General features: G+C 35.1%; 1 protein-coding gene across 25 annotated transcripts in view; it reads right to left on the reverse strand.

The window, feature by feature from the left end:
- The window catches only part of Robo2 (roundabout guidance receptor 2), a 1,555,468-nt gene that overhangs the window by 115,781 nt on the left and 1,425,596 nt on the right, over window positions 1–14,091 (reverse strand). For 21 of the 25 annotated variants that reach the window (XM_006523038.4, XM_030249139.1, XM_030249140.1 and 18 more), the window contains 2 exons: window positions 8,115–8,242; window positions 1,019–1,030 (listed from right to left, as the gene is read on the reverse strand). In XM_006523038.4, the coding sequence (XP_006523101.1) occupies window positions 1,019–1,030; window positions 8,115–8,242 (140 nt within the window). The remainder of the gene's footprint in view (window positions 1–1,018; window positions 1,031–8,114; window positions 8,243–14,091) is intronic. The other 4 variants (XM_006523049.4, XM_006523042.4, XM_006523037.4 and 1 more) reach the window with 1 other exon arrangement.

Consider the following 14,091-nt stretch of genomic DNA (forward strand, 5'->3'; position numbering starts at 1 on the left):
TACATTAATAGCTCAGTCTACCTAGTTCAGAGATGATGAGAAAGGAAACCTAATGAAATGGTCACCTAACAGAGCATCAGTTCTAGAATGGTCAGAAAAGAACAAAAACTCTAGAATGGTGCTAGAGTACAGTATTGGATCTAGACTGCTCAGATAACAGATTATCAGGTCCAGAATGGTGTTTGAGCACAGCATAGTTCTAGAATGGCCAGGTAATATAGTACTGTCTATAGAATGGTCATGTAGAATAACAGCTCTCATTTTTTCCTATGCCATCTTAGTCTTCCTCAGTCTCTTATTATTTTAAAATCATCTTCAATTGTAACATAATTATTATTAAAATATAGTTATTACTAAAACATTCATAAATATTTAGCGCTTAGATTTCTGCAAGCACATGCTATTCAGTTTTGCAAAGCCAAAGCAATAATGGGATATTAAGCCACAAACAATAACTGCTCATGCCAAAGAACACAGATCTTCCCAATCTCCCCACACTAATGTTAAGAATCCACTTTACAATGACATACAGCAAATTCCTATTAAATTTTGTCTACGTAGAAATGCAAATGAGCAGGCACAGAGAGAGATAAGCTTGAAAGATGAGGAGTCTGGTTGGCTTAAAATGAAGTAAGTAAAAAAGAAATAAACAACTCCATTTTCATGTATAGTCATCTTTTTTCAGGAATATCAAACATAGGTGGTAGGTATTACTTTGTACATATAATAAAAAATATAGTGTTATATCTCCCTCCTTAGGAAGAGTTAAGAGTTTTCAACATACCAATAAAATATGTTATTCTGTCGGAAAACTGACACTAACTCATTCCTGTGTTGAGGCAAAAATGGTTTACTAAAGCGACCGAAAAGCCAGGAGCAATGGTTGTAGCAGATAGTCCCTCATGAAGCATTTTAACATGGGCAAATAAATATCCTTAATTATGACAAATGCTACTATGCATGATTTATGAAGCACTGTGCAAAGCCATGCCAAATGGATAGAAGGATGGCTACTTACCAACAGGGCGAACTGTAGACATTACAATGGTGTGGTGAGAACATAAAAAAGAAATTAAAAAAAAAGAAAGAAAATTATCAGAATGCATGATGTGTAATGTTACATTTAAGTATGGACAATAGAGTGACATCTATTCTCATAATTCAGTTATGAATAAGGTTCCTAAGACTGATAAAACTGAAAGACATAAACCTAATTTTAAGAAAAAGGTTATTATTATTTTTTTAACCACAGGACTAACTATGAGAACTTAAAGGAATAGTTTAGATTTATCATCACCATTTACTTTAGGTACAATTTCAAAGACTTCAAATTAAGGAGTCAAATGCTACCCTGAAGTTAAGAACAGAATATTAAAAGTATTCAAGCCAACATTTAGCAAACATCATTTTGAAATTATAAAGGTCTCACTGCCTGAATTAAATAGCAATTGGATTTCAAGCATTGCTTCTCAGAACCATTTCAAGAACTACAGACAACTACTTGATACAATTTTTTTTGTAGGCAATAATTTAGGACCCATTTGCATTCCATCCATAGAACGTAACAAATGTAGCAAATAGGTTGAGGCATGCCACTGGATCCCAACTAGCACCCTGACTGCTGCGATCCTATTTATTTTTCTGGCACAGGTGATGACACAGTGACTGACATGTTGATTCTTATTGAGCATGGTTCAAACTGATGCTTCAGCTAATACATCCCCTTTTGGGTGTGATACGATTACTTTGATAGGCTGCCCTTTCTCTTAATGACTGAAATTAAGAGAGACATACAAAGGTTAATATTTTCTTCTCAAAATTTTCAAATCAGTGTGAATAAACAACCATTCCATATAAAAGCAATAAGTAAGCATTAGAATCATACGGTCCTTGTATACAAAAGAAAAATATATTTAAAAGATTTAACTATATAAAGTATATAATTAGAACAGAAATGTTTCCACCTAATAGGCCATTGAACTATGATCCAGCTTATATAACCCCAGTGATATATAGTGCATGTCTAGTGTAAATCAATCTTGCTTACATCAGTTTAATCAACATGTCCATCATAATTCTGTATTTGTGCAATCCCTAAAAAAATAGAATATTTAGATATATATGAGATGTAACTCTTTTATGACTAGCAGTATTTACAATTAGGAAATACTAATTAGGAAATATAATTCGGACACTCTGCAGACGCTGGCATGCATATATATATATATATACATATATATATATATATATATATATATATATATATGTTCTATGGTATGTTTGTTGTAGGAAAGCATTGAGAAGGGACCTAATGAGCCATCAGACTAATAACCAAGTAACGACATAAAACAGATATCATGATTCCTTCCTGTACTCGCAATAATAATTTCTCTTAGTTATGTCAATATCCTGTAGGAGTAGGAAAGCAATTTTGGGATTCATGCTAATTTAACTACAAAATAGAATTGTTTTTCAAATATATTTTCCTAAGAAATATTGTTTTCTAAGATTGTGATATGAAGGAAAAAGAAGAATCTATGGTAAGGAATCATGCTAAAATAAATAATATATTTTACATGAACTTTAGATTAAATTTGAAAATTTTTACTTTACTACCTTGGGAAATTTCTTCTTCTTCCTCTTTTTTTTTTTTTTACTTGTTTTTGCATTTTTCTTTTTTCCTGTTTTTTTCTTTTTGTTATTAGATATTTTCTTTATTTACATTTCAAATGTTATCACCTTTCCTAGTTTCCCATCTGAAAATCCCCTATCCTCTCCCTCCTCCCCCTGTGGTGGAACTTGTGGCTCTAAGTATATATGTAGCAGAGGATGAACTAGTTGGTCATCAATGGGAGGAGAGGCCCTTGGGAAATGTCTTCCATGATATACTTTTCCTAGCAAGTGAATGAAGAAACTGAAAAATGAGGAAAACTCTTGCATAAATGAAGCTGCTGTTTTAACATCACATTCAAGAACCACTTACAAATTACTTAAGTTCTTTGATTTGATTATTACAAATTAAAGTTCTTTTATTTTATTTTTTTTTAATTTTGTTTGTCAAGGCAGCTAATGGGCCTACTTGAAGCTAAACTTCATCTGATAACCATGTTCGTTACCATAGTTTTTAAATTAATCAGTCAAACAAACAAAAACCTGAAAAGACTTTTGTTTCAAATGTTGATTATAAAACTACTTGAAGCTTCCCCTATGGGTGAACATTCCTATATTGACATAATTTCCGTTTAACCATCACAGTAAAACTACATGCCCTTGTTCTATAGCAACAGTTCATTGTGACAATCAGCAGGTGAGTGTTTTCAAAATCAGCAAATTAAACTCAACTGCATTCCAGCATTAAATGGATTAAAATGGACAGGGACTCTTAGGTCAGTTGACCTCATTCTAATAAAGCAATCCAGTGAGAGGTTGAATATTTCATTTATGTGCATAAAGAAACAGACCCAGAAAATAAAAGTCATAATTTTATCCCCATTAACCTTGTAGTGTGAGGCATCCCAACTGCTTGTCTTAATGGTAAGATGTGTTTTAAATAACAATTTACTGAACATTTCTTGTTCTATGGAGATATTATTATTATTTAGCTGTGATTTTGAAGTTGCAGTCTTCAATGAATGACATATTCATACCACTAAGAAAATGACATTCTAATTTATTTGCATGCTATAAAACAGAGAAGAAACCATTTAATGTTTGCTGATCTTTAAAAAAAATAACGTATTACCTTCCAAAACAATGCTTTCTATCAGTTTTATACCTTTGCTTCCTGTGCACAGGGAACACAATGTATTAAAGGAACATCGAAACATATCACTTTCAATGAATTAGGAATTCAATTAGCTGAGGAAGTCGTCCAAGATCATTGCAAGTCTCTTTGGCCCAAGCACTAAGGTGTAAAAGGAAATCCGTTTCTTCTCCAAACAAGCATTTTCCTTACATGGTCTTAGAATTTTTAGCCAGCAAACATTTTTGAATGGAATATTTGGGGGGTTGGTTATTTACTTTTTGCCTGTTCATTTAATGCCCCCAACATACCTTAGAGATGATTTGGTTTAAATGAATTATTTTGACAGTAGTCTACCTATTTAAGAACACTTGCTCTTTATATATGTTGTGGTTGTTGATTTGTGGTTTGGGGAGGACTCCTGATAAGTGAAGTGTGGGTATTTCCGACTCTTTTGCCTCTTCTTGAGACCTTTTTCCTCCTACAGGGTTGCCTTGCCAATTCTTAATTGTAATGTGTTGTGCTGTGTTCAGTTGATGTGCCTGGATGACCTGCTCTTTTCTAGAGAGGGTGGAGGAAGGAGTGGATCTGGGGGAGAGAGGATGGGGTGGGTAACAGGCAAGGAAGAAAAAGAATAAATGTATCTAAAATAATCCACAGAGTAGAATGGAGTGTATAGTTTTTTTTCTTGTTTGCATGAGTTACTATATTTTTATTATATACTATCAATAAACATATTTAGTTCATAAACAACCAAGGTTATTATGACTTAACTAACAAACATTGAGAGTGCTGATAAGCAAGTGCTTCCAGTTTTGTCTAAGTTGTTTTGAATTACGTTGACACTAAAATGAATGTAAGAGATTACAAATGGATGGTGTGGAATAGGGACAGAGCCATTGCAAAGAAGAGATAGCATCTCTATTCTCAGGGATACAGATGCATCCTTCCTGCTGGTTACCTGGAGACAAATGAGTGTCGTGGAATAAATTCTTTTTTTTTATTTCTCTTTTCATTTTTAAACAGATAAAAGATCAAAGTACAGATCTCTGACTTATTTCTTTCACCTTTAAACTCCTCCAAACCTTCTTCCTAATTTATAAAACTTTGAGGAGCAACGCTTGCAAGGTAGAAGGTGAGCTGCAACTGTGTTGCAGTCAATCTTCTCTCCAGAGAGAGGAGAGAAAGCACAGCCAGCCATAGGAGGAAGGTTAATGATGGCACAGGGGACGTGCTGGTACATCTGTGCTTAAAGTGGGCTAAGTTTCAACAGTGACATGGCAATGCCTTCTTGGGAAGCTTACCTATCCCCTGTCTTTGGGACACTACTCTGTGCCATGTGATACATGAGTTCTCCCGAAAGCCAGGTTGCACCTGGAGCACAGTTAATCTCTCCAGAGAAACTTATGGTTTAGTAATGCTTTCTTTTGCTATAAACAGTTCTACTGAGTCTAGACATGACCAGGAGTCCATTAAGTGGGAGAATAATTAACATGCAGAAAGTTCACTTGATAAACAGTGTCCTTAAGCTCTTGAATTTTTTAAGGCTCATGAACTTCACAAATTGTTCTCTAAAACAGATTATCAGAATGATGGAGTCTTTTTGGTTATCACCTTTGAAACATCGCTAGCTATTTAATTTCCTTATAGTGGAAAAAATATACAAAACTCCTTAATTTTAAAGGGATGTAAGCTTATTCCTTAAAGAGATAAGCTAGCAGAAAGCAAACATTTCCAAACTGATAGCATTCAAAAGCAGTGAGTCTATGAAAGTGACAGAAACAAAAGAATCGTTTATACTATCCCAATTTTTAAGATGAACGATTCAGCCATATGAACTCTTCAGTTAACATGTTCCTGTGAAATGTATAAGGAGATCAAGCTGGGGAGATGGCTCAGTGGTTAAGAATACTTCATGAGTTCAATTTCCAGCAAGCAAATGGTGGCTCACAACCATCTATAATGGGATATAAAGCCTTCTTAAGTGAATGCAAGCACGCAGACAGAACACCCATATACATATGTGCGTTTGTGTGTATATGTGTGTGTATAATATATACACACATACTACCATATTTTGCAAACTTCACCCATTCTTCCTTTACCACTTGAAACTTACATATTAGAGTCACTGAGACACTAAAAAGGCAGTGTTTGTTTGCTTCTTTCGTTGGGGTTTGGTTATTTTCAGACACAGTCTAACTGTGTATCCCATACTGGCCTGTACCTCCCTGTGAAGCTCACACTGACCTCCAACTCCTGACAGTCCTCCTGCCTTAGTATCCCATGAAAAAGAATTGTAAGCATAAATGCCTGTATACCCCTTGGTATGACAATATTAATGTCACTGGAAACATACAAACTTAACATTTTTAAGTCAAATAGAAACTTAATATTTTTAAGTCACTATTTTATGCCATTGAACTTTCCATTGTGTCATGGTTGTCTTCAAAAATTTTATGAACTAGACACTATTATCAACCCAGTATGTCCAACGTGTATATGTGAAAGAACAACATTGAAGAATTAAGATTTTTTAAACTTCCATAAACTTTCTGAAATGATTTACATAGCAGGTAGTAGAAATGTTCAGGTTATTTAAGAAATATATTTTGGTTCTATGTATCACTTGATCAGAATTCAGAATGTATGGGTGAAGACAGAAAAAAGATTTAGGATTTGATAGATAATCAAATGCTCCCATTGGGAAAGATCTTAGCTCATTGTGGCTTTGTTTGTCAGTATATGTACTAACTACAAATTAAAAGAACCTTGTAGTAACAAGAGATTCAGTGTGAGAAGTCTCATAAACAGTTAAACTATCCCTACTGCTTCATGCTATCCCACCTCACCTCTATTTGTAGCTACAGGGATCTGGTTGCTTTAAATAAGGACAAATATGGGATATTGTCAGTATGCTACAAGAAAGGAGTCAGAACAGGGGAGAATCAGGGAGACAGGATTGTATCAGGTGAGTCCTCTCCAGTCTGGGCTCATTGACCATCAGCCCAAAATGCACACAGCTTTGTAAAAATAATTTTACCTACATGCCAAGACCAGAGCATTGTTCCATGTTTGAAGAGAATGTTTGTTTGCTCTGACTTCCCACAAATCAGCAGTATGACCCTAGACCAGTGTTTCTCAATCTGTGGGTCTCCAAAAAATATTTACATTACAATTCATAACAATAGCAAAATTACAGTTCTTTCCTAGCAACAAAAAATAAGTTTATTGTAGAGGGAGTCACCACAACATGTGGTCCTGCTTGAAAGGGTTGCAGCATTAGGATGGTTGATAACCAATGTTCCCGACAATTTCCTTTATCTTGCTATACTTGCTCTATCTGTTAAATGAGTAGACACCACTTGGCAGATGGTTAGATTCTCATCACACAGCCTTAGCGACAAAAGCGAAATCTTTCAATATCATTAGTTGTTCCAAATTTAGAGACAGGGTTCATACTTAGCTTGATATATTTAGAGGATAACTGGAGATCTCAAAAAGCTACTACCAAACATTTCAAAAAGTGGTTGCTAGGAGCAAAATGAAAGTTATTCTCACGTACAAGGTCTCCTCCATCCTGCTATGTAAGGAAGGCTCATGAAGTCTCCTATGAAGCCATTGGTGTCAATAGCACTGCAAGTCAGTTGGTATCATAGAGTGAAACTGAGAAGTAATTGCTTAAAGCCACTCTAGAAATCATAGAGCCAAAGTAAAGACAAGTTGAAAAGACTTAGCTTGAAAATAGGCATGTGCAAATGTCACCTGTGCTCAGAGAATGGATATTTGGTATTCCCAAATTCAATCTGGCATGTGAATAGAAATGTAAGCCTTGTGAGAGCAAATTTGCCCCAATTCTAAGGCACTTACAGGTATTTCTATCTGGATACATAACTATTATCTCTGTGAGAAAGAATGCATATATTTACCATTCACCAGACATGCTAGAATGTTTAGCTGAGTGAACTGAGTCCTGTCACAATTAGTTTGTTATTGTACTAATTGAGATTAAACTGAATACTTGTTCAGATCTGGTTAGTGGATTTGGGAAATTTTATGGATTATATAAAAAAGAAAGAAAAAGGAATAAAAGAAAGGGAAGATAATTCATTTAAACAATCTAATGATTTGGAAGACAAAACACCTGAGTATTTACAGTAATAGTAAAACAGTATACTATTTTCCTTTAATTTGAAACAGTCTTGCTCTATAACCCAGGCTGACTTCACATTTGTGATTCCTTTGTGGCTTCTTCTGTGTTAGGCGTGCCACATGCCCAGCAGCTCCTTCTATTTTAAGCAGGCATGAACTTACCAACTGAACCAATAGTAAGCTCCTGGCTCAATTTTCTTTGACACTTTAGGTCTCTTACCTCGGACAGTGAGGGTAGCAGAGGCTTCCACTTTTCCCACCCGATTCTCAGCAATACACACATAGGTACCTTCATCAGTACTCATGGCCTTTTTAATTCTCAGCGTGTAGTCATCTTTGATATCATACCTGTGTGGAATAGGAGCCTGCATTAGCAAAGAGCATCGGTCACATAGATAATGGCATAAAGATAGTAATCGTTATCTGTTTTACTGTGTTTTATCCATCTATCGACAAAATTATACTGATTTAGAATAAAATTACTACTGATAAGATAGTTTTATAACCCACTACTAGTTGCTTGTCAGTTACCCATTCCCCATTCATGTCACAAGTGTACAGCTTTTCCTTCTTTGAAACATTGAAGGCAGGCTTTCCAGTTTACCCTGACCTTTGTGACTCTCCACTAATACGAAGAAATCCTATTCATTTCTCTTTGGGGTCACACGTGTTTTATTATTTTGTAAGTTAACCATACTGTGTTTAATCTGATTTACTTTTAGGCATTTTAATGTAAAATCTTAAAATATATTAAAACAAGAAATAGTTATCTTCTGTATTGGGAAGGTGATAAAATGATAAAATGAAGGTTAAGTAAAAATATTTAAAAAGTTGGTAAGGCTCTAGCCAAGCCTCTCAGGAGACATCCATATCAGGCTCCAAGGACTGAAAAAGATGAAGGGGTTTGCACCCCATAGGAAGAACAACAATATCAACCAGCGAGACCCCCCCGGAGCTCCCAGGGAATAAACCACCAACCAAAGGTACAGATGGAGAGGTCCATGGTTCCAGTCGCATATGTAGCTGAGGATGACCTAGTCAGATCTCAATGGAAGGAGAGGCCCTTGGTCCTGGGAAGGCTTGATGCCCCAGGGTAGAGGAATGCCAGGGAGGTGAGGCAGGAGTGGGTGGGTGGGTGAGGAAGAACCCTCTGTGGAGGCAGGGAGAGGGAATGGAATGGGGGGGGGGTTATGGAGAGGAAACCGGGAAGGGTGATAATATATGAAATGTAAATAAACACAATAACCAATAAAAATGTTTTTAAAAAGAAAAAATAAAGAAATAAAGAAGGAAAGTTTTTTTTTTCCTTCCTGACCATCAATAGGAACACTTGAAATAGAAAATGGAAACACTTGGAAAAAATTGGGAAATATATAAACCAAGCTCATTCAAAAGGTCCATTTTTTTTTAATGTAAAGAAAAACAGATTGTTTTTAAACAGTATACAACTTAAAAAATTCACATGGTTTTCAGGAGTGGTGGTTCCTTGTAATGGAACTATATTCCAAATAATTTGTTTATATAATTTTAAATTATACAAACAAGAAAATAAAGAGATCTCTATGCCTATGACATCTCAGTTTTCACTAATGTCTTTCAAACATTTTTTGGGTAGCTTATGGTAGTTTACATCACTTTCCTTTTTCTAATACACAAACATATCAGTGATTCCAAAAATTGTTTTAGTTAATTCTGTATGCTCAATACTTTTTGGGACATTTTCTTATTTTAATAATTGACATACATTTTCTCCCTCTCCCTCTCCCTCTCCCTCTCCCTCTCCCTCTCCCTCTCCCTCTCCCTCTCCCTCTCCCTCTCCCTCTCCCTCTCCCTCTCCACCCCCTCTCTCACACACACATCATATTTGTCCCTCACTCTCTCTCCTCTCTAAGTCTCCTGCCCCTCTATCCTCCCCCGTCTCTATCCCTCATTTTTCCTTTATTTGATTGATTCATTTTGGACAGGCTCTCAGATTCACTGAGAAACCTCGAAGACCACTGGACTCCAGATCTTTCTGCTTGAGCCTATGCGTAAACTGATCCCCACACCCTGTCCAGCTGGTCTCAGGGCACACTATCATTAATTGTGTTCTACTTCTAACATTGGTTTTCAAACAACACAACAAAACCAAAATGACAACAAGGAAACTGCTGAGTCTATGCCAAAGTTCTGATGTATAGACAGTGGCATGACTAACTGTAATGTCCGTCTACCAATCATGTCAGTTGCTTGGAAGTTACAAATTCCTCTATCTTCTACTCTTGAGCGGACTTCTCTGTTTACATGTTTACCTTGAATTTCTATTTATCATGGTTAAGCCTTAAGAAACCCTTATTACTATACATAGTAGAAAGCTTGCATAGCTACACCACCAAGAAATACGTTACTACCTCCTTGAAACATAGACACAGGTTAATGACTCTGTGATGCCTAGAAATCCTTAGTGTTCTAGAGATTTTATTGTCTTTTTATTTTTCAGGATGTGTGACATCTTTCTGTTTCATTAAATGCTCTATTCTCCTAATCATGGAACTTCTAAAATCTATTCAAGTGATATGAAGCACAGCCTTAGGAACATAGTGGCAAATTTTAACATCAGGACCACTATTGTGTTTCTAGTCGTGGGTAAATTAGTTAAATTCTTCATATGTGAATTTTTCCATTGACAAAAAATTATTCTAATAACAATGTCTGTTTCAACATAACGAATGCCAACTACAGCTTTAAAATACGTAAAAATAGCACAGCAGGAGGAAACCATACTTCATGTTAGCTATTTATTATACATTTGAAGAACTCAAGAGCTATAAAATTAATGCCTTTTATTCCTGCTAATATGAATGAATGCTATATAAATAGGAGTGGCTTCAAGGCTGGTAGTTTCCTATACTTACCTATTAGAATGGCTTATTTTTACAGTTTAAGATCAATTCTAAGTTAAGAAGCACATAAGAGCCACAGTATAGAGTTGCAGATTTAATATACTATATAACAAATTAGAAATATATATATATATATATATATATATATACACATATATATACATATACTCTCAGAAGTATCCATCTACTATATAAGCAGAATCATACATCTGAGATAATTTCACATACAGAAAAACATTAGTTGTATTTGCTTAGTGATGGCAATGACACAAAAAAGCTTATTTGGACTCAAAATTCCAGGTTACAGTCCATCATAGCAGGGCAGTCACAGAGGCAGTAGGTGAGAGAACTTGTCACATTCTACCCAGCACCAGGTGTCAGCAATAGATAGATGTGTGCACACCAGTCAGTTTGATTTTACTCTGTGTATGGTAATTTGGTAGGTTTTCCTACCTCAGTTAATGTAAAATCAAACAATGCCTGGCTGAGACTCCTAGCAGCTTAGTGGTGGGGAAGGGTATATATTGAGGCTGATGTAGTCAGGCAGGACTTCCAGTGGAGGAGTTTGGGATACCAACCCACCCACCAAACCTTTGACCCAAAATTTGTCCTGCCTACAAGTTGTACATGGATAAAGATGGAGAATAGACTGAGGGAATGACCAACCAGTGACTGGCCTTTCTTGAGACCCATCCCACAGGAGAGAGCCAAGCTCTGACACTATGAATGATACTCTGTTATGCTTGCAGATAGAAGTCTAACATAATTGTCTTTTGACAGGTTTCATCAAGCAGTGAATGGAAACAGATGCAGAGACCCACAGCCAAACATTAGGTGGGTCTCTGGGAGCCTTGTGGAAGAATGGGAGGAAGAATTGAGGGAGCCAAGAGGGGTCAAGGACACTACAACAGACCTAGAGAGTTAACATTTCTTTTTAGAAATAGAATCCATCTTTCTATTTGATGTGTTTAATATTTTTCACATATGTTTTTTGGGTAAAGGCGAATTAATTGTGTAGGTTACTCTGTCAGAGTTTTGAAATCTCTCAAAACTAATAGAATCTGTATTCTCTAAACAATCATAACTTTAAGAGCTTCATAATAATTGGTCAATCTATATATTTTATTACATTTCTCTCATCAATCAAAGATACTTAAATTTGTTTTTTTTTAACTGTCTTTAACTAGTCTAGAATAAATTATAAATGAGTAGAGTATGTTTTGGTACAAAGCCACTAATTGGTAGCATGGCAAAATGTTATATGTTTGTAGAATATAGTAGTGAGTCCTGTTTTAATTAAGAGCAGTAAATGCAACAAATGAAAAATACTTCTGATGTGGCAGTTTTACTGCAAGTGTGATGCCTTTCATTGTGAAATCTGCCTGATTTAGACTTCTATGAAGGCAGCCATTGTTGCCAGGTTTGATTAATGATAGTGGTACTATGTTGGGCTGTCAGGTGATACCATAGAGGTACCTTCTTTCTTCTGATATGAACCACTGCTGGAAAACACAACCCAATCATATCTGGCCCCTGGAAAAACATGTGCTATCATCACTGTACCGTGAATTCAGATTGATTGGTGACCAGCTGTGACAAAGTACGCACTGAAGCTTGGTCTCACTGTAATATTTTTTTTTCCAAGTAGGGAGGGTAGATTAAAAAAAAAAAAGGAAATTTAACTGTATCAAAACCGTTACAAAATCATTACCATCTGTTAAGCTAAATAAAAACAAAACAAAGTGATTTTGCTTTAATATTTAAAGCAATAGTTTGTATAGAAGGTACTGTTCATGTTTTGATATTTGATATATAATACAAAAAGTCTCAAAAGAGAAATATTGCTATTTACTAGTATAGGAAACAAAGTAATAATTTCTAAATATCATTTCCCACTGTACATAAGGGAATTTATTATATTTCCCCCTCAGTGAGAAACCTGTTATCATGCAGGGTAGAAAGAATTTCTGCAAATCAAACTAAAATGGAAGGATCAGACCATACTTCAATTTTGTATCATGAACAACTTCTCTCTATTCTCATTGTGCACTTTTCAAAACATAACAGACCCCTTTGATAAAAAGTTATCCTGTCTTCCCACTCTTCTGAATATATTAAAATAAGGACCTCAAGTTTTCTATGATAGGTATAAAGTTAAACAAGACAAATAGAAGAAATGTAAATTATTTTTTAGAGTAATCTGGAATTTTTCTGTATTGAAAGCCTGTGTCTTGTTTGGATTACCTTAAGATTCCCTAAAACTTTCTGAAAGGTAAATCTCAACTCAAAGCCACCAATTTTCTTAGAAGAAAATATATTTACTCAAGATTTTAAGTTGTTTTGAAATTATTTACAATGTATTCTAATATTACTGGCTGACCTTTCAGGATGAGAATTTTGTGCTAACACTTAAAATTTTAGGGTCATTCTGCTTTACCAAAGGTTACAAAAGTCAGTCATAAAAATTTGCACTGAACCATGAAATAGTCTTCAACATCCAAGGACTAGAGATTGTTCACCCACAAATACTGCTCCTTTTTCTTCTAATCAAACAATTTCTCTCCTTTCTGGAAAAAGGTACCCCATTTTAATCTTGAAAGAAAAAGGGATTGTTTAATTTTCCTAAAATAATACTGGTGCTCATAGATTCTTAGATAAAAATATTATTCTTGTTTCATGAATAAGACTTAAGCCTTTTAAAATCATGGAAGTACTTATAATAACCTAAATCATGTGCAATTCTTAATCTGTACCATTTAAGGTATATCTTAAAGACAATTTCATAGATCACATGACTAATATAGGGATTACATTTGGTAGGCAAATATTGTGCCACTTCATGCAAGACAGAAGGATGTCATGGTCATTTGATGTGCAATTATTGTGCATACCTTGTTTAGAATTAGGAGGAGTGAATCTTGCTATGCATTCAGTAAACAAGGCACAATAAATTTCTAGACAAGTAATTCAACAAAATATGCTACTCATATTAACATGAAAATTACCATATAATTCATTGCATGATTTTAATAGGGAAATTGTAAACTACAAGGTGTAGTCATACTTGAACTTTCTGTTTTATTTTGACATCTCCAGCAGGGTGTCTGTCTACCTTATACCATGTCTTCCTAAGGATAGCTTTTAAGTTGGCCCAACACAAAACTGCAAACTTAATTAAAATATTGCGGGATTCCTTTGTTCTTAACAGAATTTGTGATTCTCAAAAATAAACGTGGTAGAATTCAGACAGCATTGTGTTGTCATGTCCAAAGGTTAGCTATGCATACACAGAAATGACTATGAAACTCACAACTT

This window comes from Mus musculus, chromosome 16, assembly GCF_000001635.26.
Source record: "Mus musculus strain C57BL/6J chromosome 16, GRCm38.p6 C57BL/6J".
NCBI lineage: Eukaryota > Metazoa > Chordata > Mammalia > Rodentia > Muridae > Mus > Mus musculus.